The 25785-nt window shown below is 50.8% G+C and overlaps 1 protein-coding gene across 4 annotated transcripts in view; it reads right to left on the reverse strand.

Annotated features, from left to right (window-relative positions):
* The window catches only part of sgcg (sarcoglycan, gamma), an 807130-nt gene that overhangs the window by 8622 nt on the left and 772723 nt on the right, over nt 1–25785 (reverse strand). For all 4 annotated transcript variants that reach the window (XM_038818379.1, XM_038818381.1, XM_038818380.1 and 1 more), the window contains one exon: nt 6697–6820. In XM_038818379.1, coding sequence (XP_038674307.1) covers nt 6697–6820 — 124 coding nt within the window. The remainder of the gene's footprint in view (nt 1–6696; nt 6821–25785) is intronic.

Here is a 25785-nt window from a genome sequence, read left to right on the forward strand (position 1 = left end):
CAGACGCGTCATCGGCCTCATGTTGTCCATGGGGTCAGCAACCTTCAAGCCCACACAACATGTGCGACTCACGGGGGCTGCCATCTGGGCCATCATCGCCCACGCGGCCCGCCATGTGCGTCTCATGGGGGCCGCCATCTTGGACACCATCTTCCTCGCCGCCGACACGTGCGACCGACGGGGGCCTCCATCTTGGCAACCATCTGCAACGCCGCCCGACACATGCGACCGACGGGGGGAGGCATCTTGGGACCACCCCAGCACTTCCGACCACGCCGGCTACCCGCAACTCAGCGCGGTCACCCTGGACCAGTCGCGACCCAAATACCTCCAGAGCTCCATGATGACCGTCCGGGTCAATGGACATGAAACGCCTTGCCTGTTCGACTCCGGGAGCACGGAGAGCTCCATTCATCCAGACATGGTAAGCCGCTGCTCGCTCCCAATCCTCCCTGCACATCAAACCATCTCCCTCACTTCTGGGGCGCACTCGGTGCAGATCCGGGGGGTGCAATACCGCAACCCTTGCAATACAGGGCGCTGAGTACGCCGATTTCAAGTTATATGTTCTCCCCGACCTCTGCCCTCCTCTCCTGTTGCGACTGGACTTCCAGTGCAACCTCAGGCGCTTAACTCTGACGTTCAGAGGGCCCCTATCGCCACTCACTGTATGTAGCCTCTCGACCCTGAAGGTCGACCCTCTTCGTAAATCTCACCACCGACTGTAAGCCAGTCGCCACCAGAAGCAGGGGGTACAGCATCCAGGACGGGACTTTCATCCAGTCCGAGGTCCAGCGACTCCTGCGGGAGGGGATCATCGAGGCCAGCAATAGCCCCTAGAGAGCTTGGTGGTGGTCGTCAGGACCAGGGAAAAGACCCGAATGGTTGTAGACTACAGCCAGACCATAAACTAGTTCACGCACCTCGATGTGTACCCCCTCCCCCGGATCGCAGACATGGTTAACCAGATCGCACACTACCGGGTGTTCTCCACGGTGGATCTGAAGTCTGCTTACCACCAGCTCCCAATCCGCCCGCCTTTGAGGCAGACGGCCGCCTCTTCCACTTCCTCCGGGTCCCCTTCGGTGTCACAAACGGGGTCTCGGTCTTTCAAAGAACGATGGACCGAATGGTGGATCAGTACGGGCTGCAGGCCATATTTCCGTACTTGGACAACGTTACCATCTGTGGCCACGACCAGCAGGACCATGACGCCAACCTCCAGAGATTTCTCCAAACCACCCAAACCCTTAACCTCACTTATAACAAGGAGAAATGCATTTTCCGCACAACCAGACTAGCCATCCTCGGCTACGTTGTGGAAAACGGAGTTCTAGGACCCGACCCCGACCGTATGTGCCCCCTCCAGCAACTGCCCCTTCCCCACTGCCCCAAGGCCCTGAAAAGGTGCCTCGGGTTCTTTTCCTATTATGCGGACAACGCCCGCCCACTAATCAAGGCCACCATCTTCCCACTGGCAGCCGAGGCCCGCCAGGCGTTCAGCTGCATCAAGGCAGATATTGCCAAAGCCGCGATACACGCGGTGGACGAGTCCGCCCCCTTCCAGATGGAGAGCGAAACGTCAGAGGTCGCCCTTGCCGCCACCCTTAACCAGGCGGGAAGGCCAGTAGCATTTTTTTCATGTACCCTAAAGGCCTCCGAAATTCGACACTCATCGGTCGAAAAAGAAGCCCAAGCCATCGTTGAAGCTGTGCGGCACTGGAGGCACTACCTCGCTGGTAGGAGGTTTACCGTTGTCACCGACCAACGATCGGTAGCCTTCATGTTTGATAATACGCAGCGGGGCAAGATCAAGAATGATAAGATCTTCAGGTGGAGGATTGAACTCTCCACCTATAATTACGATATAGTATACCGTCCTGGGAAGCTAAACGAGCCCCCAGAGGCCCTGTCCCGCGGCACGTGTGCCAGCATGCAAGATGACCGACTCCGGGCTATCCACGATGACCTCTGCCACCCGGGGGTCACCAGGCTTTTCCACTACATCAAGGCCCGCAACCTGTCCTACTTCACCGAGGAGTTCAGAGCCATGACCAGGGACTGCCAAATCTGCGCGGAGTGCAAGCCGCACCTCTATCTAAGGCTCACCTGGTAAAGGCATCCCGGCTCTTTGAGTGCCTCAGTATTGACTTCAAAGGGCCCCTCCCATCTACCAACCGCAACACTTATTTCCTGAACGTCGTTAACGAGTTCTCCCGCTTCTCCTTTGCAATCCCCTGCCTCGACATGACCGCGGCCACCATCATTAAAGCCCAGCATAGTGTCTTCACCCTGTTCGGTTTCCCCACGTACATCCACAGTGACTGGGGCTCGTCGTTCATGAGCGACGAACTGCGTCAGTACCTGCTCGGTAAGGTCATCGCCTCGAGCAGGACTACCAACTATAACCCCCAGGGAAACGGGCAAGTGGAGAGGGAGAACGCGACGGTCTGGAAGACTGTCCTCCTGGCCCTACGGTCTAAGAATCTCCCAGTTTCCCACTGGCAGGAGGTCCTCCCCGACACGCTCCACTCCATTAGGTCCTTCCTTTGCACGGCCACGAACGAGACCCCTCATGACCGCCTGCTTGTTTTCCCCATGAAATCCACCTCCGGGGTCTCGCTTCCATCCTGGCTGAAGACACCGGGGCCGTCCTACTCCGCAAAGACACCAGGAGCCATAAGCCCGACCCCCTGGTCGAGAGGGTCCAGCTCCTTCATACCAACCCCCAGTACGCATACATAGAACACCCCGACAGCCGACAGGATACGGTTTCCCTCTGGGACCTGGCACCCGCAGGTTCTACTACCACCATCACCCCAAATTACCCCGCCCAACCTACACTGACCAGCCCCCCCGCCCCTACGTGGCACCTGCACACCCTCCTGCCCCCCCCCTCACCGACCACAGGACCGAAGCTCCAGAAGAGACGCTCCCGGAGTCCCCGTATTTCCCCACACCGGCGGCTTCACCACCCATGCCCGCAATACCAGAGCTTCGGCGATCACAGCGATCACAGCGCACAATACGGGCGCCGGACAGACTGAACCTGTGAGAAAAGAAAGGCGAACCACAGGAAAAGGAGAGGGGGAGAGGGGGTGGAAGAGGGAGGAGACAGGGAACAAAAGAGGAGAGCCAATGAGGTGTGGGAAGGCAAGGGAATGACAGCCGGGAGGAGGGCACGGGAAACAATAACAAACTTGGCATCTACAGGAGCAGAGAACAAGGAAAATCCGGGCGAAAGACGGACGAACGGTTGAAGCGGAGGTGATCGCGAGACGACAACGGCAGCGAAAACCGTCCGGGAGAAGCAAGCGACAACATCAACACCAGATCCATTCGCGTATTGCCCTCTGTAATTGTTCTGTATTTGTTTTCCCGGCGCCCAAATGTATATGAACTCCCCTCAGTTCCCATACCCCACACAAACAGATGCCTACTGATGTGCTAAAAACAATATTGCCAATTGTACAGAGCTGCTGTTGTTGAGCTAGCGCATAATACCCTACCAGTTATTTTATTCTAACTTTTTTTTGTTGTTGTTTGTCTTGTATTTTGTGCGTCAACCCCTTCTCTTCTATGTGTGTATATATAAATATATATATGTGTATTCTAGTTTGTGTACATAACGGTAAATTTACTTTGGTCAAAAACCCAATAAAAAACATTTATATAAAAAAATACTTTCTTCCCTTCTGAAACGATGACCATCTTTCTTCATGTACCAATTTGGACAGGGAAACCCTCATTTATTACGGCGTTACTGAAAGTAATAGGGAATCGGGTGAGGACCCTGCATAACAGCCCCCTGCCCACTTTGCTGCCAAGCACTTCCTATTTCCACACTCTTCCTGCCTCATGTACACTGCATCTTAATCACACCAGTATAAATTACACCAGGGTTGTGGGGCACCGTCCTGAAGTGACTTGATTTAAATAACATGTGTGTTTAAAGGGAATTAGTTACTCATTTGTTCTTATGGTTATGCTATTTTCTCTTGTTCCATGGTCAACTGCTTTACCATCTACCGCTTTACCATTTGCCTTGGGATCACCATTAAGTTGTTCTTTACTAGGGTGGCACGGTGGGGCAGTGGTTAGCACTGCTGTCTCATGACACTGAGGACCCGTGTTCGTTCCTGGCCCCGGGTCACAGTCCATGTGGAGCTTGCATATTCTTCCCATGTCAGTGTGGGTCTCACCCCCACAACACAAAGATGTGCAGGTTAGGTGGATTGGTCACGCTAAATTGCCCCTCAATTGGGAAAATAAAATAATTGAGTACTCTAAATTGATAAGAAATTAAAAAAAAAAAGTTGTTCTATACCACGCAGGTTTTTTTGGATTTCCTCCTGGGGATTCCACATTTCTGTTGATTTTTAGAAGTAGAAAGGACAGGGTGCAGATAGTCTAGAGAGGAGAGGCAGGGGAAGCACCTGCCAATGCCAGAGTTTACAAGCTGCAGTGCTTCAACCTGCAGCTGGTTGAGAAGCTGGACATAGCCGGCTGTCACTCAGTTATACCACAGGCTACACATATATACCAGTGGCTGTGAAACACCTTTTACTTCCATGCTGTGGAATCATTTCAGGCTATCACCTGGGATATTAGTATCCCTGATGAAACAGCTTGAACTGATGCACTCAGCAAATTACCAACATGTTTTCTACAACCAGAAATGTTATCAGCTTCGTACAGCAACAGGATAGAGTGCTGGTATTTTACTGAGTGGCAGGATTCCCCAAGGCCGAAGGAACCAGAGGGGGCACATGTGGCCACACGTGTTTCCCTCATCAATACCCAAATGTACACCAAGAAAGGATGCCACTCATTCAGGCGGCTTGTTTATGACCATAAGCACAAGATCATGCAAGTGAATATCCACTTATCGCAGTACCATTATGTCAAGGATGTCCACAGTTACAGGACTCATAACACAGATTTGGGAAGTGTCTTTTTGGAGTAAAATCTACCTTGACAACATTTGTTAATGTCACTGGTACATTTTCATAGGACCCCCACAGAACCGCGCTATGATGAACACTATTCATCTAACACTGTCACTCTTGTGTCTGTACAGGAGGAGTGAGGAGTCAGAATAAAGGTTGGAATAAAGGTCAAGAAGCCCAGTTCTCAGAGGCCCAGCTCTCAAAATGTTCAGCTCTCAGGAAGCCCAGCTCTCAGGAAGCCCAGCTCTCAGAATGTTCAGCTCTCAGGAAGCCCAGCTCTCAGAAAGCCCAGCTCTCAGGAAGCCCAGCTCTCAGGAGCCCAGCTCTCAGGAAGCCCAGCTCTCAGAGGCCCAGCTCTCAGAAAGCCCAGCTCTCAGAGGCCCAGCTCTCAGGAAGCCCAGCTCTCAGGAAGCCCAGCTCTCAGGAAGCCCAGCTCTCAGGAAGCCCAGCTCTCAGGAAGCCCAGCTCTCAGAGGCCCAGCTCTCAGGAAGCCCAGCTCTCAGAGGCCCAGCTCTCAGGAAGCCCAGCTCTCAGAGGCCCAGCTCTCAGGAAGCCCAGCTCTCAGAGGCCCAGCTCTCAGGAAGCCCAGCTCTCAGAGGCCCAGCTCTCAGGAAGCCCAGCTCTCAGAAAGCCCAGCTCTCAGAGGCCCAGCTCTCAGGAAGCCCAGCTCTCAGGAAGCCCAGCTCTCAGGATGCCCAGCTCTCAGAAAGCCCAGTTCTCAGAAAGCCCAGCTTTCAGGAAGCCCAGCTCTCAGGAAGCCCAGCTCTCAGAGGTCCAGCTCTCAGAGGCCCAGCTCTCAGGAAGCCCAGCTCTCAGGAAGCCTAGCTCTCAGGAAGCCCAGCTCTCAGGAAGCCCAGCTCTCAGAAAGCCCAGCTCTCAGGAAGCCCAGCTCTCAGAGGCCCAGCTCTCAGGAAGCCCAGCTCTCAGGAAGCCCAGCTCTCAGAGGTCCAGCTCTCAGAGGCCCAGCTCTCAGGAAGCCCAGCTCTCAGGAAGCCCAGCTCTCAGAGGCCCAGCTCAGCCCTCTGAAAAGACCCGCTATTGGGATGACAGCTCTCTCCTATCTGGAACCTGAGGCTTCTATGGCTTTCACCTGGATATCCATGGTTGAAGCAAAGACTGCCTTTTGGATTCTGCTGCAGATGTTCCTGCAGATGTTACATGCTCCCCGCTGAACAGCCGTGCTGTCAAATCCAATGTGTTGCTCATGTTGCTGGTGAGCTCCTGTTGCCAAGCACCATATCCAGCACACTGACAGAAACAGTTCCCAATCCTTGATTCAGAACATTCTTTTAGGTGTAGTGGCCATGAACATCTTATCCCCAAGAGGGCTAGCACTCCACCCCCCTCCCAGATAGATTAATAGCTGAACTGTTTTATGCCTCAGTCCTGATGGGAGAGATAGCAATTTGGGGAGATTGAGAACTCCATGGAAGTAATTTGTAGCAAGATGGTTGTGGTAGTGAGTAAGTGGTGGCACCATAAATACCTCCCCTGTCAGAAAGGCCAAGTAAGCAATAGAATATGGTCAAATACAGAATAGCGTAATAACAAAACACTTAAAAGCATAAGGAAGAAAGAAAGTTCCTCCTTATCCTAAAACCAAAATCCCCATTCACATGCTGCTGAAATATTTCTTAATCTGACTGTGCAGTAAAGAGCTAGAGAAGTCTCTCATTCTGAATACATTTCAAAGTTCATTCTTTTGCATGGGTAACCTTGATCAGCAGCAGAGGTTATCCGTACTCACCATTCCTTCGCTAGTATGAAAGACAATGTCCCTCTGAGAAGAGCCTTCAATGTTTCCAGCTCTCGCTCTGATCTGAACTCCTTTTGGTGCATCCAAGCTGAGAGAACGCGTCGGAGATTCCAGTCTGTAAGGAAAACAAGGCTATTTTTGTGAACTGACATTCTTAATTCACAATGACCGTAACAGAAACCCATTTGCCAATCTGGAAATTATACGTTTAATTGCATCCAAATCAGTGTATTGAAGAGAAGTTTGGTCTCTTTGCAATTTAATGTAAACTATGGCAATACATAAAATATACATGACAGCCTGTTTTGTGTTTCAGATCTTCACTGCAACAGCCTTCCTACACTGTGACACATAAATAACGTTTATACGAGTTGAATATAATGCAATGCAAATCAAAGCAAACAATCATTTACTTTGTGATAAAAGTACTCTTGTGAAGTTCTGTTCTCACAAACCTCTTTCTATTGCTATGCTAACCATTTGACCTTGGTTTGCACTGGGGAAAACACATACTCCATCGGCATGGAGAACAAAAATTATATGAGAGCACAATATTGTCAGGACATCATGCAAAGCAGTCAGGCATAAAGAGATGGCCTTCAAGGGCATTGATAGGGCTACTGTACCTTCTGATGCTGCACTTCCTTCAGTACAGAGGATCTGAGGAGGCCAGGGTTTTAAACAAAGGATGCCTTCGAGCGCGAGTACCAATATTCTTATCTTGTCAAAGATTTTCAGGTCTGGGGTTTGGCAGCCAGTTCAACAGAATTGACTCTGGTGCGACCTCCATTTTCACGCACAAGTTTCTACAAGAGGTCCAGGCTCTGCTGGAGGTATGATCAGGCCATGCAGCTGCACCAAATCCTCAGAACAGGTGCTGAGAACCTTTGACGGAGCTGCGCTGATTCAATACACGGGCAAGGAATGTACAAGAAAATCAACAGCTGTAACTTTAAAACGAAGTGACACTGCATTGAGATATGGTATAACACATGATGGTCTGCAATGCATTACAAGTCATAATGGTCGGGATTTTCCAATCCCAACAGCAGCAGGTGGTAAAGACGGGCAGGTGGGGGGGGGGGGGGGGGGGGGGAAGCAATCAGGCAGAGCACACAAATTGACCATTAATAGGATTCAGATGGACTCCGACCAGAATTGTCCCGCGCATATAATTATCCACGCTACCAGTAGGATATCGTGCTGGTCCAGAATACATCGGGCCCACTGTGGCGTGGACATGTCAGGACTCACCCAAAAGAAGGTTTGGGGCAGACACAGAGAGAAGACGAAGGAGGTCTCCAGGGACTGTGGACCATGGAACACCACCTTCAGCAGTGGGTGAATGGAGTTACTGCTGACATGGATATTCTCACTGCCGGAGATTCCAGGATATGGATATTCTCACTGCCGGAGATTCCAGGATGTGGATATTCTCACTGCCGGAGATTCCAGGATATGGATATTCTCACTGCCGGAGATTCCAGGATGTGGATATTCACACTGCTGGAGATTCCAGGATGTGGATATTCTCACTGCTGGAGATTCCAGGATGTGGATCTTCACACTGCTGGATATTCCAGGATGTGGATATTCTCACTGCTGGAGATTCCAGGATGTGGATATTCTCACTGCCGGAGATTCCAGGATGTGGATATTCACACTGCTGGAGATTCCAGGATGTGGATATTCTCACTGCTGGAGATTCCAGGATGTGGATCTTCACACTGCTGGAGGTTCCAGGATGTGGATATTCTCACTGCTGGAGATTCCAGGATGTGGATCTTCACACTGCTGGAGATTCCAGGATGTGGATATTCTCACTGCTGGAGATTCCAGGATGTGGATCTTCACACTGCTGGAGGTTCCAGGATGTGGATATTCACACTGCCGGAGATTCCAGGATGTGGATATTCTCACTGCTGGAGATTCCAGGATGTGGATATTCTCACTGCTGGAGATTCCAGGATGTGGATATTCACACTGCTGTAGATTCCAGGATGTGGATATTCACACTGCCGGAGATTCCAGGATGTGGATATTCACACTGCTGGAGATTCCAGGATGTGGATATTCACACTGCTGGAAATTCCAGGATGTGGATATTCACACTGCTGGAGATTCCAGGATGTGGATATTCTCACTGCTGGAGATTCCAGGATGTGGATATTCTCACTGCCGGAGATTCCAGGATGTGGATATTCACACTGCTGGAGATTCCAGGATGTGGATCTTCACACTGCTGGAGGTTCCAGGATGTGGATATTCACACTGCCGGAGATTCCAGGATATGGATATTCTCACTGCTGGAGATTCCAGGATGTGGATATTCTCACTGCTGGAGATTCCAGGATGTGGATATTCACACTGCTGGAGATTCCAGGATGTGGATATTCTCACTGCCGGAGATTCCAGGATGTGGATATTCATACTGCTGGAGATTCCAGGATGTGGATATTCACACTGCTGGATATTCCAGGATGTGGATATTCTCACTGCTGGAGATTCCAGGATGTGGATATTCACACTGCTGGAGATTCCAGGATGTGGATATTCTCACTGCTGGAGATTCCAGGATGTGGATCTTCACACTGCTGGATATTCCAGGATGTGGATATTCTCACTGCTGGAGATTCCAGGATATGGATATTCTCACTGCCGGAGATTCCAGGATGTGGATATTCTCACTGCCGGAGATTCCAGGATATGGATATTCTCACTGCCGGAGATTCCAGGATGTGGATATTCACACTGCTGGAGATTCCAGGATGTGGATATTCTCACTGCTGGAGATTCCAGGATGTGGATCTTCACACTGCTGGAGATTCCAGGATGTGGATATTCTCACTGCTGGAGATTCCAGGATGTGGATATTCTCACTGCCGGAGATTCCAGGATGTGGATATTCACACTGCTGGAGATTCCAGGATGTGGATATTCTCACTGCTGGAGATTCCAGGATGTGGATCTTCACACTGCTGGAGGTTCCAGGATGTGGATATTCCCACTGCTGGAGATTCCAGGATGTGGATCTTCACACTGCTGGAGATTCCAGGATGTGGATATTCTCACTGCTGGAGATTCCAGGATGTGGATCTTCACACTGCTGGAGGTTCCAGGATGTGGATATTCACACTGCCGGAGATTCCAGGATATGGATATTCTCACTGCCGGAGATTCCAGGATGTGGATATTCACACTGCTGGAGATTCCAGGATGTGGATATTCTCACTGCTGGAGATTCCAGGATGTGGATCTTCACACTGCTGGATATTCCAGGATGTGGATATTCTCACTGCTGGAGATTCCAGGATGTGGATATTCTCACTGCCGGAGATTCCAGGATGTGGATATTCACACTGCTGGAGATTCCAGGATGTGGATATTCTCACTGCTGGAGATTCCAGGATGTGGATCTTCACACTGCTGGATATTCCAGGATGTGGATATTCTCACTGCTGGAGATTCCAGGATGTGGATATTCTCACTGCCGGAGATTCCAGGATGTGGATATTCACACTGCTGGAGATTCCAGGATGTGGATATTCTCACTGCTGGAGATTCCAGGATATGGATATTCTCACTGCCGGAGATTCCAGGATGTGGATATTCTCACTGCCGGAGATTCCAGGATATGGATATTCTCACTGCCGGAGATTCCAGGATGTGGATATTCACACTGCTGGAGATTCCAGGATGTGGATATTCTCACTGCTGGAGATTCCAGGATGTGGATCTTCACACTGCTGGATATTCCAGGATGTGGATATTCTCACTGCTGGAGATTCCAGGATGTGGATATTCTCACTGCCGGAGATTCCAGGATGTGGATATTCACACTGCTGGAGATTCCAGGATGTGGATATTCTCACTGCTGGAGATTCCAGGATGTAGATCTTCACACTGCTGGAGGTTCCAGGATGTGGATATTCTCACTGCTGGAGATTCCAGGATGTGGATCTTCACACTGCTGGAGATTCCAGGATGTGGATATTCTCACTGCTGGAGATTCCAGGATGTGGATCTTCACACTGCTGGAGGTTCCAGGATGCGGATATTCACACTGCCGGAGATTCCAGGATGTGGATATTCTCACTGCTGGAGATTCCAGGATGTGGATATTCTCACTGCTGGAGATTCCAGGATGTGGATATTCACACTGCTGGAGATTCCAGGATGTGGATATTCACACTGCCGGAGATTCCAGGATGTGGATATTCACACTGCTGGAGATTCCAGGATGTGGATATTCACACTGCTGGAAATTCCAGGATGTGGATATTCACACTGCTGGAGATTCCAGGATGTGGATATTCTCACTGCTGGAGATTCCAGGATGTGGATATTCTCACTGCCGGAGATTCCAGGATGTGGATATTCACACTGCTGGAGATTCCAGGATGTGGATCTTCACACTGCTGGAGGTTCCAGGATGTGGATATTCACACTGCCGGAGATTCCAGGATATGGATATTCTCACTGCTGGAGATTCCAGGATGTGGATATTCTCACTGCTGGAGATTCCAGGATGTGGATATTCACACTGCTGGAGATTCCAGGATGTGGATATTCTCACTGCCGGAGATTCCAGGATGTGGATATTCATACTGCTGGAGATTCCAGGATGTGGATATTCACACTGCTGGAGATTCCAGGATGTGGATCTTGCACTGCTGGAGATTCCAGGGTGTGGATATTCACACTGCTGGAAATTCCAGGATGTGGATCTTACACTGCTGGAGATTCCAGGATGTGGATATTCTCACTGCTGGAGATTCCAGGATGTGGATCTTCACACTGCTGGAGATTCCAGGATGTGGATATTCACACTGCTGGAGATTCCAGGGTGTGGATATTCTCACTGCCGGAGATTCCAGGATGTGGATATTCTCACTGCCGGAGATTCCAGGATGTGGATATTCTCACTGCCGGAGATTCCAGGATGTGGATCTTCACACTGCCGGAGATTCCAGGATGTGGATATTCTCACTGCCGGAGATTCCAGGATGTGGATATTCTCACTGCTGGAGATTCCAGGATGCGGATCTTACACTGCTGGAGATTCCAGGATGTGGATATTCACACTGCTGGAGATTCCAGGATGTGGATATTCTCACTGCTGGAGATTCCAGGATGTGGATATTCTCACTGCTGGAGATTCCAGGATGTGGATATTCTCACTGTTGGAGATTCCAGGATGTGGATATTCACACTGCTGGAGATTCCAGGATGTGGATATTCATACTGCTGGAGATTCCAGGATGTGGATATTCTCACTGCTGGAGATTCCAGGATGTGGATCTTCACAGTGCTGGAGATTCCAGGATGTGGATATTCACACTGCTGGAGATTCCAGGATGTGGATATTCTCACTGCTGGAGATTCCAGGATGTGGATCTTCACAGTGCTGGAGATTCCAGGATGTGGATATTCACACTGCTGGAGATTCCAGGATGTGGATATTCACACTGCTGGAGATTCCAGGATGTGGATATTCTCACTGCCGGAGATTCCTGGATGTGGATATTCACACTGCTGGAGTTTCCAGGATGTGGATATTCTCACTGCCGGAGATTCCAGGATGTGGATATTCTCACTGCTGGAGATTCCAGGATGTGGATATTCTCACTGCTGGAGATTCCAGGATGTGGATATTCTCACTGCTGGAGATTCCAGGATGTGGATATTCTCACTGCTGGAGATTCCAGGATGTGGATATTCTCACTGCTGGAAATTCCAGGATGTGGATATTCTCACTGCTGGAGATTCCAGGATGTGGATATTCTCACTGCTGGAGTTTCCAGGATGTGGATCTTTCACTGCTGGAGATTCCAGGATGTGGATATTCTCACTGCTGGAGATTCCAGGATGTGGATATTCTCACTGCTGGAGATTCCAGGATGTGGATATTCTCACTGCTGGAGATTCCAGGATGTGGATATTCTCACTGCTGGAGATTCCAGGATGTGGATATTCACACTGCTGGAGATTCCAGGATGTGGATATTCTCACTGCTGGAGATTCCAGGATGTGGATATTCTCACTGCTGGAGATTCCAGGATGTGGATATTCTCACTGCTGGAAATTCCAGGATGTGGATATTCTCACTGCTGGAGATTCCAGGATGTGGATATTCTCACTGCTGGAGTTTCCAGGATGTGGATCTTACACTGCTGGAGATTCCAGGATGTGGATATTCTCACTGCTGGAGATTCCAGGATGTGGATATTCTCACTGCTGGAGATTCCAGGATGTGGATATTCTCACTGCTGGAAATTCCAGGATGTGGATATTCACACTGCTGGAGATTCCAGGATGTGGATATTCTCACTGCTGGAGATTCCAGGATGTGGATATTCACTCTGCTGGGGATTCCAGGATGTGGATATTCACACTGCTGGAGATTCCAGGATGTGGATCTTACACTGCTGGATATTCCAGGATGTGGATATTCTCACTGCTGGAGATTCCAGGATGTGGATATTCACACTGCTGGAGTTTCCAGGATGTGGATATTCACACTGCTGGAGATTCCAGGATGTGGATCTTCACACTGCCGGAGATTCCAGGATGTGGATATTCTCACTGCTGGAGATTCCAGGATGTGGATCTTACACTGCTGGAGATTCCAGGATGTGGATCTTCACACTGCTGGAGATTCCAGGATGTGGATATTCACACTGCCGGAGATTCCAGGATGTGGATATTCACACTGCTGGAGATTCCAGGATGTCGATATTCTCACTGCTGGAGATTCCAGGATGTGGATATTCACACTGCTGGAGATTCCAGGATGTGGATCTTACACTGCTGGAGATTCCAGGATGTGGATATTCACACTGCCGGAGATTCCAGGATGTGGATATTCATACTGCTGGAGATTCCAGGATGTCGATATTCTCACTGCTGGAGATTCCAGGATGTGGATATTCTCACTGCTGGAGATTCCAGGATGTGGATCTTCACAGTGCTGGAGATTCCAGGATGTGGATATTCACACTGCTGGAGATTCCAGGATGTGGATATTCACACTGCTGGAGATTCCAGGATTTGGATCTTACACTGTTGGAAATTCCAGGATTTGGATCTTACACTGCTGGAGATTCCAGGATGTGGATATTCTCACTGCTGGAGATTCCAGGATGTGGATATTCTCACTGCTGGAGATTCCAGGATTTGGATCTTACACTGCTGGAGATTCCAGGATGTGGATATTCTCACTGCTGGAGATTCCAGGATGTGGATCTTCACACTGCTGGAGATTCCAGGATGTGGATATTCTCACTGCTGGAGATTCCAGGATGTGGATCTTCACACTGCTGGAGATTCCAGGATGTGGATCTTCACACTGCTGGAGATTCCAGGATGTGGATATTCTCACTGCTGGAGTTTCCAGGATGTGGATCTTACACTGCTGGAAATTCCAGGATGTAGATTTTCACACTGCTGGAGATCCCACTGTTGGTGATGGTCTGCACTGGTGTGGTGAGGAATGAAGAGTTGGGGTGGGCATGGATCTCCAGAGGGGGCAGGGAAGTTGGGGATGGTCGGAGAAAGCGATATAAGCTGCAAGAGTCAGCGATGGGTGATTTTTCATCGATTTCATAGAATTTTCAGTGCAGAAGGAGGTCATTCGGCCCATCGAGTCTGCACTGGCTCTTGGGAAGAGCACCCTACTTAAGCCCATACCTCCACCCTATCCCCGCAACCCAGTAACCCCACCTAATCTTTTTGGACACTAAGGGTAATTTATCATGGCCAATCCACCTAACCTGCACATCTTTGGACTGTGGGAGGAAACCCACGCAGATGCAGGGAGAATGTGCAGACTCCACACAGACAATGACCCAAGATGGTATGCAGTGCAAGGGTGGGAAAGGCTGTGGTTGGAGTACAGCTGGGAGTGGGGGTTGTTGACATTTGCCTGCACAGGGTGAAGAGTGGTGAGGGAGGGTTTTAGGGTAATTGTAGGGAGGGCAAAGGCCACACCAGGAAGGTAATGGGTATGGGGGGGGTGTTGACAGGTGTTAGATTCAACCTGAAAAATCACACGCCGTGGCTGCTTGCAACTAACTAGAGCCTCAAGGTAGATGTTGCATGGTGGTTGTGTCATCAGGTGTGGTTGGAGCGGCAGGTCAGCTCAACTGAACTGAAGGGAATCCCCAGCACATAGTTCTGACAAAGAGGAGTTTCAAACAGATAAGCACGTCAAGGACACAGGCTCAGTGTGTGCTGGAGGCTTCTTGCACATGGTTCATAAGGGCCCTGGAAAAGATCCATGCTTCCCTGGACATGCATGATTCCAGGGAGATAGACCCAGCCTGTTGTCTCTGTCTGAAGATAGGGGTGGGATGGGGTGCACAGGTTTAATGACTACAAATCACAATTAAATCATATCAGATCTCATTAAAGCAAAACTATAGGATATTTTCAATAATAAATAATAATCATTATTATTGTCACCAGTAGGCTTACATTAACACTGCGATGAAGTAACTGTGAAAATCCGCTAGTCCCCACAATCCTGTTCGGGTACACTGAGAGAGAATTCAGAATGTCCAATTCACCTGACAAGCACGTCTTTCGGGTCTTCTGGTAGGAACCCAAGCACCCGGGGGAAATTTGCGCAGACACGGGGAGAACGTGTAGACTCCGCACAGTTTATTTATAAACGTGCAAGAACAGTAATAATTATAGTGCGCCCGTGCAACCACATGTAAAACCATAACTTTTTAATATTTTGTTCCCTACCACTTCTTGGTGCTTCCCCAACATCCGCAGTGGGGGTGAAAGCAGCCAGCTGACCAGTTTGCTCTGTTCACTTCGATGACCTTGGTGGACATCATCTGGAGACATGAGACCTGAGGCCTGAAAGTCTGGCTCACTTTGGTTGTCCTGCTTTGGGGTCAGATGACAAAGTTGTAGGTCTCACAAGTAAGGGGGATTCAGAAGGACCCCAGGCACACCAAGAAAGCCTGATTGGAGATCACAGGTGTGTCCCGCAGCTGCTCCACCTCCCTTTAGGTGGCTAAAAGCCCCTGCCAGACTCTATAAGGAGGGGGCCACCTGGCGAAAGATTGAGATGCTCCATCCCTCTCTTGCATAGCCACAAGATATTACCTATGGCTACAGCAATGGAATGTAAATCTGCGAGCATCCCCATCAGAAACTGGTGTTTCATTGAATGACATTCGCCAACTTCCCCATTGATACCTCGATGCCTGCACAGGTTGAACCATTTCAGTAAAAAGCAGACAAACAGACTCCTCCACCTCATGTGCTACTCTGATGAGGGTCTCCGCCATCTCTGCTTGATGTCTCCCCCCTCCCCTTGCAGCATCACCAGCATTTCGGGCTGGACCGATCCCAAAGACTCATCATCCAACTCATGTGTCGCAGTTGCTTCTTCCCCAGCAGTCGTCCAAGTGTCGATGAGCTTGGCTGACCCCGCCGCCTCCTGCTGCAGACACATGTCCTTGCAGTGACCACCAGAATGTGAGGCTCTACCTGAATTAGATGTCATACCCTGATGCACTATCAATTACGACAAAACGAGAGTAGAGAGCAATAGAGGCTTTATTACACAGAGATGTGTCGCCTCCCGCAGCTGCTGCTGAAATGGCTGCAGCTCGGAGAGCCCACACATTTATACTCTGCCTACTGGGCGGAGCCTGCAGGCAGGGATCTACCCCCGTACCTGTAGTACAGGAGCCTTACCGTAATACCCTCGTATGCAGTATACACAATACAACAGTGGTGACTACCACATTCACCCCCTGTTAAAAAGAGTCCAGCGGGGGTGGTTGTAAACTATTTACATACAGGTTGTTTAAAATTTAAGAAAGAGGTTACAAATTTAGATGATCGGGCGCCTTGATTCGTCGTTGCGAGCGCCGCAGTTCTGGTGGTGATTCAGGCGTCGGTTCGGTCATAGGTGACTCCGGGAGCGTGTCGACCTCATCTTCATCCCCGGGTGGGACCAAGGGGAGGGTGGATCGTCCTGGAGCGGGGGGTGTGGTGGGTGCGCCGGGGGGAAGGGAGGTTAGCGCCGGGGCAGGGGGGGGGGGGGTGCGTGGGGACCCAGCTGGCGCCAGGTCCCTGAGGGAGACTGTGTCTTGGCGTCCATCGGTGTACTGTGGGTTCGCGTGGAGTAGCTGTACCTTCTCAACCAACGGGTCCGCCTTGTGGAGCCACACGTGCTTGCGGAGGAGAACGGGTCCTGGAGCTTCCAGCCATGTTGGGAGCGAAACCCCGGAGGTGGACTTCCTGGGGAAGGCAAAGAGACGTTCATGGGGAGTTTCATTAGTCACAGTGCACAGGAGCGACCGAATGGAGTGCAGTGCATCGGGGAGGACCACCTGCCAGCGGAAGGCCGGGAGATTTCTGGGTCGTAGGGCCAGCTGGACAGCCTTCCAGACTGTCCCATCCTCCCGCTCCACCTGCCTGTTTCCCCAGGGGCTGTACCTGGTCGTCCTGCTCACGGCAATGCCCCTGTTGAGCAGGTACTGGCGCAGCTTGTCGCTCATAAATAAAGATCCCCGGTCGCTGTGGACGAAGGCGGGGAAACCAAACAGGGCGAAGATGGTGTTGAGGGCTTTGATGACGGTGGTAGACGTCATGTCGGGGCATGGGATGGCGAAGGGGAATCTTGAATATTCGTCGGCCACATTGAGAAAGTACGTGTTGCGGTCAGTGGAAGGGAGGGGCCCCTTGAAGTCCACGTTGAGGCGTTCAAAGGGGCGGGAGGCCTTCACCAGGCGCGCATGGTCTGGCTGGTAGAAGTGCGGTTTACACTCCACACAGACCTGGCACTCTCTGGTGATAGCCCTGACTTCCTCGATGGAGTACGGCAGATTGCGGGCCTTTATGAAGTGATAAAAGCGGGTGACCGCTGGGTACCACAGTTCGTCATGCAGGGGTGCGGAGTCGGTCCACTTGTGCGCTGGCACATATACCTCGGGATAGGGCATCGGGGGGCTCGTTGAGCTTACCGGGGGGGATACAAAATCTCGTAATTGTAGGTGGAGAGCTCGATCTTCCTCCACCTCAAGATTTTATTATTTTTGATCTTACCCCGCTGTGTGTTGTTAAACAAGAAGGCAACCGACCATTGGTCAGTGAGGAGAGTGAATCTCCTGCTGGCCAGGTAATGCCTCCAATGCCGCACAGCTTCAACGATCGCTTGGGCCTCATTTTCAACAGAGGAGTGCCAGATTTCGGAGGCATGGAGGGTGCGTGAAAAGAATGCCACGGGCCTGCCTGCCTGGTGGAGGGTGGCGGCCCGAGCGACGTCTGATGCATTGCTCTCGACTTGGAAGGGGAGGGTCTTGTCGACTGCGTGCATCGTGGCCGTGGCGATGTCGGCCTTGATAAGGTTGAAGGCCTGGTGAGCCTCGGCCATCAGGGGAAAAACTGTGGAGTGGATGAGTGGGCGGGCCTTGTCCGCTTAGTTAGTTGGGTCCCACTGGGCGTAGTATGAGAAGAACCCCAGGCATCGTTTGAGGGCCTTGGGGCAGTGGGGGAGGGGGAGTCCCATGAGGGGGCGCATGCGATCGGGGTTGGGCCCTAGTCCTCAGTTCTGAATCACATAGCCGAGGATGGCTAATCGGTCCGTGCTGAACACGCACTTCTCCTGTTGTAGGTTAGGTTGAGGAGTTTGGCGGTGTGGAGGAATTTGGAAAGGTTAGCATCGTGGTCCTGCTGGTCTTAGCCGCAGATGGTGACATTATCCACGTACGGGAAAGTGGCCCGCAGTCGGTACCGGTCAACCATTCAGTCCATCTCCCGTTGGAAGACCGAGACCCCGTTAGTGACGCCGAAGGGAGCCCTAAGGAAGTGGTAAAGGCGGCCACCCGCTTCAAACGCGGTGTACGGGCGGTCCGTCTTGCGAATGGGGAGTTGGCTGTAGGCAGATTTCAGGTCCACTGTCAAGAAGACCCGGTCCTGTGCAATCTGATTGACCATATCAGTTATGCGTGGGAGGGGGTACGCGTCGAGCTGCGTGTACCGATTGATGGTCTGACTGTAGTCAACGGCCATCCTGTTTTTCTCCCCAGTTTTCACCACTACCACTTGGGCTCTCCAGGGGCTGTTGCTGGTCTCGATAATACCTTCCCGTAGCAGCCGCTGGACCTCAGACCTGATGAAGGTCCTGTCCTGGGCGCCGTCTGCTCCTGGTGGCGATGGGTTTGCAATCCGGGGTGAGGTTCGCAAAAAGGGAAGGTGGGTTGACCTTGAGGGTCATGAGGTCGCACACATTAAGGGGTGGTAGGGGTCCGCCAAATTTCAGGGTTAGGCTCTGGAGGTTGCACTGGAAGTCCAGGCCGAGTAGCAAGGCAGCGCAGAGGGTGGGGAGGACATCGAGCTGGAAGCGGCTGAACTCTATGCCCTGGATGGTGAGGGTGGCGGTGCAGTACCCCCGGATCGCCACGGAGTGGGATCCGGAGGCCAAGGAGATTCTCTAGTTGGTGGGGTGTACCGTGAGGGAGCAGCGCCTTACCGTATCAGGGTGGATGAAGCTCTCAGTGCTCCCGGAGTCCTGAAGGCAGGAAATCTTGTGCCTGTCGCCCTTCACTGTCGTCGACACTGTCGCAAGGTTGTGCGGTCGGGACTGATCGATTGTGATGGAGGCCAGACGTGGCTGGTCAGTGGCGTTTGCAGGTGATGAGCGGCCCGATGAGGTGCCCGACGAGCAGGGGTCCTGAGGCGAGGAAGATGGCGGCGCCCATGGGCCGCACGTGTCCTGAGGCAGGCAAGATGGCGGCGCCCACGTGCCGTACGTGTTGTGAAGGGAGCAAGATGGCAGCGGCCACGGGCCGCACGTGGTCTGAGGTGAGGAATATGGCGACACCCACGGGCCGCTCGAGGTCTGAGGCGGGGAAGATAGCGGCGCCCACGGGTCGTACATGGGGGTGGTGGGGCAATAGCGGCGACCAAGCGGGCCTGGCACACAGCAGCCAAATGCCCTTTCTTCCCGCAGGCCTTGCAGCGCTGTTGGGGGTGTTTTGACTGCAGAAGTAGCACTTGGGTCCCCTGGGGTTGTTTGGCTGCCACGTGGCGCAGGCCTGGGGTTGGCAGGGGGAGGTCGCTGGTGGGGTGCACGGTGGGGTGTTCGCTGGCGGGTTCCACGATGCCCAAGGAGGGGTGGGCCATCCGGTTGGGGGCATACGCCTGTATATTGCGTGAGGCGATTGTGAGCGAGAGCACTAGTTTCCTGGTTGCCGCGAGGTCGAGGGTGGGCCCTTCTAAGAGTCGCTGGCAGAAGTAGGCCGACCCTATGCCTGTAACGAACGCATCTCTAAATAGCAAGTCGGAATGTTCAGCGGCTGAAACGGCCTGGCAATCGCAGTCTCTCACCAGGAGTTGGAGGGCATGCCAGAAATCTTCCACAGACTCACCAGGGAGTTGATGCCGCGTGGAGAGGAGGTGCCTGGAGTAGATTTTGTTAGTCTGCTGAGCGTAGTTCTCCTTCAGTTGCGCCATGGCCTCAGCGTATGTCGGCGCGTCCCAGATGAGGGGAAAGATGCCCGTTGACATGTGTCTCTCTGGGTTGGTGGAGGACGTATGTGATGGCTGTGATGGCTCTACAGGTGTACTTTCTTCCTCTTCCTCAATGTTGTCGGTCCACTGTGGGCTGGAGGTACTGCTGGGCAGGGTTTCCTCCTGCTGGCACCTGAATGTGAAAAAGTGAGCGACTGCATGAGCTGCCTCCAACATGGAGGAACGCATGACCCTTACGCTTCCATGTGACCACATTATCCATGGACCCTTGCTGGATAGAGGCTGTCTGTCGACCTCTCCATCTGCACAGGCTTGGTCTGGTCCCTCCTCAGCCTACTTGGTTACCCACTTCTTGTCCAAAAAGGTTACGGGGTTATGGGGGGGGATTGGGCCGAGGTAGGGTGGTCTTTCGAAGAGTCGATGCAGACTCGATGGGCCGCCTGGAGTGCAGGGATTCTGTGATTCATACCATCACCAAGACTGTAATTTGGTATGTGTGCATCACTCAACTTCACCCTGGTCTCAGCTCATCTGCTGGCTCATCTCTAGACTTGACTATCTCTGGTCTCCTATATCTGCCCTCTGTAAAACTGAGGTCATCCAAAATCTGTTGCCCAAGTCTTAACTCACAGTTAATTCCCATTCCCACCAGCTTTCCGATGCCATGTCCCTCAATCAGATGCTGAGTGGCCTTTGAGTGAGGATCCTACTCCATTCCACCCTCCACTCCTAGAAGCCTGAAGTAACCCTGACAGGGTTTGCTTTACAGGCTACTGGCTTCCCGAAATGCTACCTTCTGTATAACTAGAAGGATATACATTTTAACCCCCAGATGGCGCTGGATGTGGAGGCCAGATTTGAACCCAGAACAGCATCAGCACATGACTAATTTTGTTTGGCAAGGCAGTTACTTGTGCAAACAAAACTAGGTGACAGACAAATACATGTTGAAGAAGTTAATACTGGCCACTAATTTTACAGTGTGTTTCGTGTTAACTTAATTAATAAAAAACATTTTTGAATGATTTAATAAGCTGGTAAAGATATTGGGCTGGATCCTCCGATCGGTGAAATCGTGTTTGCCGATTGGCCGGAGAATCCATTATTACGCGGGAATCGGGGAGGTGCCGTTTTTCCGATGCTCCGCTTCCTCAAAAATGGCCGCCGCCGTCGGGACGGCCTCAGAACATCACCTGAGGCCCTCCCCCGAAGATCCGCCCCCTGATTGACAAATTCTCTCCTCACAACTTTCGGGGATCTCACGTGGAGGCTGCAGACTGTGTCCAGCGCTGACACAGTCGGGGGGGGGGGGGGGGGGGGGGGGAGCCATTCCACTGGCAGGGGGGACTTCGGTTGGACTGGGGGGACTGGTGGGGGGAGTGATCTGTGGGTGGCGAAGGGGGTTACAGGGGGGAAGCTTTTAGCAGGCCGGGTCCGCGCGCGGCCAACTCTATGCTGTACGGCTCGGCCACCACAGGCCGCCGTTGTGCGCATGCGCGGCCACGGTACCGGCCATTCTGCGGCCATGTCCACAGGGTAAAGCCGGGGGGGGGGGGGGGGGGGGGGGGGGGGGGTTTACGCGGCGTGGCTGCTAGCTCCCCCACCGGGTGGAGGATCAGTGCGGGGGCAGCGATGACTTTTTGGTCATAAGACCAGATGGATCCTGCGGACATTGCCGCAGAATCGGAGAATCCAGCCCATTAAGTATTGGAATTGTTAATGTGTAAATTTGACCTTGTTTGCCTATGTAACAACAATCGCTCGCTAAAGAAAATTCTTCACTGACTGATGAATTGGGCATTTTAACATAAAAATGCGAGAGAAGAAATTTAAAGAATAAGTACTATAATGCTCCATTATATATATATTGTTATCGCAAGAATAACATCTCTGTATTTAATATGTTTCATACAGGACAGCACTGGTCATCCACTGCTGGGTGCAAAAAATCAAAGTTTGATTTTGAACTCTGAATGTGTTTTGGGCAGATGGGTAGCAATTTGAGTTTGAAATTCAATCACTGCTCCAGAAATGAGACCTAGAGCATGTTAGTTCCCAGGCTTTGTTTAAACCCAGGAACCTGACTTCCCAGCAGTTGTGGGTGCAAAGTCAGGGGGTAGTGACAGAAAACCCCGAGGCCCATCCACTGGAGATCCCACACTCGGGAAGGGCAGGGTGAATCAAAGGACAGAGGATGGACCAAGCTCCCCTGGTTGAACCTGATGTGTTAAGCAGGTTGGTTCGATGTGGACTGCACTCGATGCAGGGAAGTTAGAAACAGACGTCTAACACTGGAGAAGATCCAACACTGTTTTATTCAACTATAGAACTGCTATACATATTCAGCTGTGGGTCGACACTATACTGATCTGACTGGTGACCTTGTAGTAGCCTGAACAGACTTACTAGCTACCGCATGGTGTTTGCACTTACTAGCTCGTGGACTCTGACTGTCTCAGTAGCTGGATCCCGAGGGAGCCGGAAACCTAGTGCCCTCTGGCTTTATAGTGCTAGTGTCCTGTCTGGTGATTGGCTGTACTGTGTTGTATGCTTACTGGTCATCCTATGTGTAAATCACTGCCTGTCTGCATCTCATTATATACATGAGTGGATATTATGACAGAACCCACAGGAAATTTAGAAAAATGTTTTTCCTCTTCTAACATTGTCCTCTTCCAGCTGTCTTTGCCTTGCAATCAGGTTTGAATTTGTGCTCGAAGCTGTCGACAAACACTATGATCAGTCTCTCTGCACCTTTCCGAAACACACTAATCACACTCACACACACATTTGCACACACTGTAATCACCCCATCCCCAAAATACATGCATCTCCCATCCCCCACGTACAGTTATAAACCTCTCTCCCTCCCCAGCACACAGCAATCACACATCGCCACCCCAACCGCCTTTTGATCTAGTTGCCAGTACCTGCGAAGCCTGTAAAACAGAGGAGCAGAAATGCAGCAAAGTTTGAAGCCACTGCACACCTTCCCAGCTCAGCCACCTGACATCGTGGTTTTTCCTGGAGTAGGTCAGTGACTGAATTACACTGTCTCTGCCTGTGCCAAGCTAGAACACAGATTTCCTGGGTACACTTGGTACTCATAGCAAGAGTATTTTCCGAGGCTAAAGAGTGTTTTGAGCTCACCGTCCACCTCTTGCTGTTTGATAGTAGTGGTCCATGGGTCCAGGGCTGTCCTGCCAATGTCTCCAGACTGGATACCAGTCCCAGATTCGATTCCCGGCTTGTGTCACTGTTTGTGTGGGGTCTGCACGTTCTCCCCGCGTGTGCGTGGGTTTCCTCTGAGTGCATGGGTTTCCTCCCACAGTCCAAAGATGTGCAGGTTAGCTGGATTGGCCATTCTAAATTCCCCTTAGTGTCCAAAATGGTTGGGTGGGGTTACTGGGTTACCGGGATAAAGGGATAGGGTGGAGGCTTGGGGCTTAAGTAGGGTGCTCTTTCCAAGGACCAGTGCAGACTCGATGGGCTGAATGATCTCCTTCTGCACTGTAAATTTTATGATTCTATGATTCTATGTTGAGCTTTGAGTGTTGCTGGAGCTGTACTCATCCAGGCGAGTGGAGACTATTCCATCACTCTGAAATGGTGAACAGACTTTGGAATGTCAGAAGGTGAGTTACTCCATACAGAATTCCCAGGCCCTGATATTCATGTTCTTGTGGCTGGTTTTGGTCAATGGTAACTGTGAAGGTGCTGATAGTTGGGGATTTAGCGATTGTAATGTCACTGAATGTCAAGAGAGATGGTTAGGTTTCTCTCTTGTGGGAGATTGCCTTGGCTGACACTTGTGTGGTGCCATTTATCAGTCCAAGCCAGGCCAGGTCTTGCTGCATGTGGGCATAGATTGCTTCAGTATCGGAGGAGTTACAAATGCGGCTTGCCATTGTGCAATCATTAATGAACATTCCCACTTCTGACATTATGATGGAAGGAAGGTCAATGATAAAGCAGCTGAAGATGGTTGGGCCTAGGGCACTAACCCAAAGAACTTTTTCAACGATGTGCTGTGCTGAAATGATTGACTTCCAACAACCACAACTATCGTCCTTTATGCTAGAGATGACTCCAACTAGTGGAGAGTTTTCCGCCAAATTCCCATTGGCTTTAATCTTGCTAGAGTTCTTCCTTGCCCCACTCAGTCAAATGTCTGATGTGAAACATACATAGAAAATAGAAGCAGGAGGAGGCCATTGGGCCCACTATACCAGCATAGTAGCACAGTGGGTCCCAGGTTCAACTCCCGGCTTGGGTCACTCTCTGTGTGGAGTCTGCATGTTCTCCCCGTGTCTGCGTGGGTTTCCTCTGGGGGCTCCAGTTTCCTCTCACAAGTCCCGAAAGACATGCTGTTAGGTAATTTGGACATTCTGAATTCTCCTTTTGTGTACCCGAACAGGCGCTGGAATGTGGCGACTAGCGGCTTTTCACAGTAACCTCATTGCAGTGTTAATGTAAGCCTACATGTGACAATAAAAATTATTAAAAAACTATGATCATGGCTGATCATCAAATTCAATGCCCTGATGCCACCTACTCCCCCATATGCCTTGATCCTTCAGCCCTAAGAGCTATATCCAATTCCTTCCTGAAATCACACAACATTTTGGCCTCAACTACTTTCTGTGGTAGTGAAAGAACAGATTCATCAATCTCTGGGGGAAAAAATTCTCCTCATCTCAGGCCTGAAAGGTTTACCCTTATCCTCAAACTATGACCCCTAGTTTTGGACCTCCCTACCATTGGAAACATTGTTTCTGAATCTACCCTATATAATCCTGTTAGAATATTATAAGTTTGTATGAGATCCCCTCTCACTCTTTGGGCCTCACCAACGCCCAAAACAATTGTAGTAAAACATTACTATTTCTGTACTTAAACCCTCTCACAATCGCTGGCTTTGAAAGCTGACCAAGGCAGGCCAGCAGCACGGTTCAATTCCCGTACCAGCCTCCAAAAAGTGATGCCGGAATGTGACGACTAGGGGCTTTTCACAGTAACTTCATCTGAAGCCTACTTGTGAGAATAAGCGATTTACATTTCATTTCATTTCATTTTCAACATACCATTTGCCTTCTTTACTGCCTTCTGTACGGCGCATTTACTTTCAGTGACCGATGCACAAGGACATCAAGGTCTCGCTGAGTATCCGCTTCTGAATTAATACCCATTAAAGTAAATATCTGTCTTCCTATTTTTGCTACCTCATATTTATCCACATTATATTGCATCTGCCATGCATATGCCCACTAATCCGTCCTGCCCAAATCCCGCTGAAGCATCTCTGCATCCTCCTCACAGCTCACTCACTCACCCAACTTTGTATCATCTGCAAATTTGGAGATAATACATTTAGTTCTCTTATCCAAATCATTAATATATAATGTGAACAGTTGGGGTCCGAGCACAGATCCCTGTTGTACCCCACTAGTCACTGCCTGCCAAGTGGAAAAAGACCCATTTATTCAATTTTTGCAGTTCTGATAGCCTTTGTAGCTATTTCTTGGGGTCGCTGAGAGAGCCCTCTTTTCAGGTCTTCCCGTGCTCCTTTTCGGATCCCCT

The sequence above is a fragment of the Scyliorhinus canicula genome, chromosome 14 (genome assembly GCF_902713615.1).
Source record: "Scyliorhinus canicula chromosome 14, sScyCan1.1, whole genome shotgun sequence".
In the NCBI taxonomy this organism is placed as follows: domain Eukaryota; kingdom Metazoa; phylum Chordata; class Chondrichthyes; order Carcharhiniformes; family Scyliorhinidae; genus Scyliorhinus; species Scyliorhinus canicula.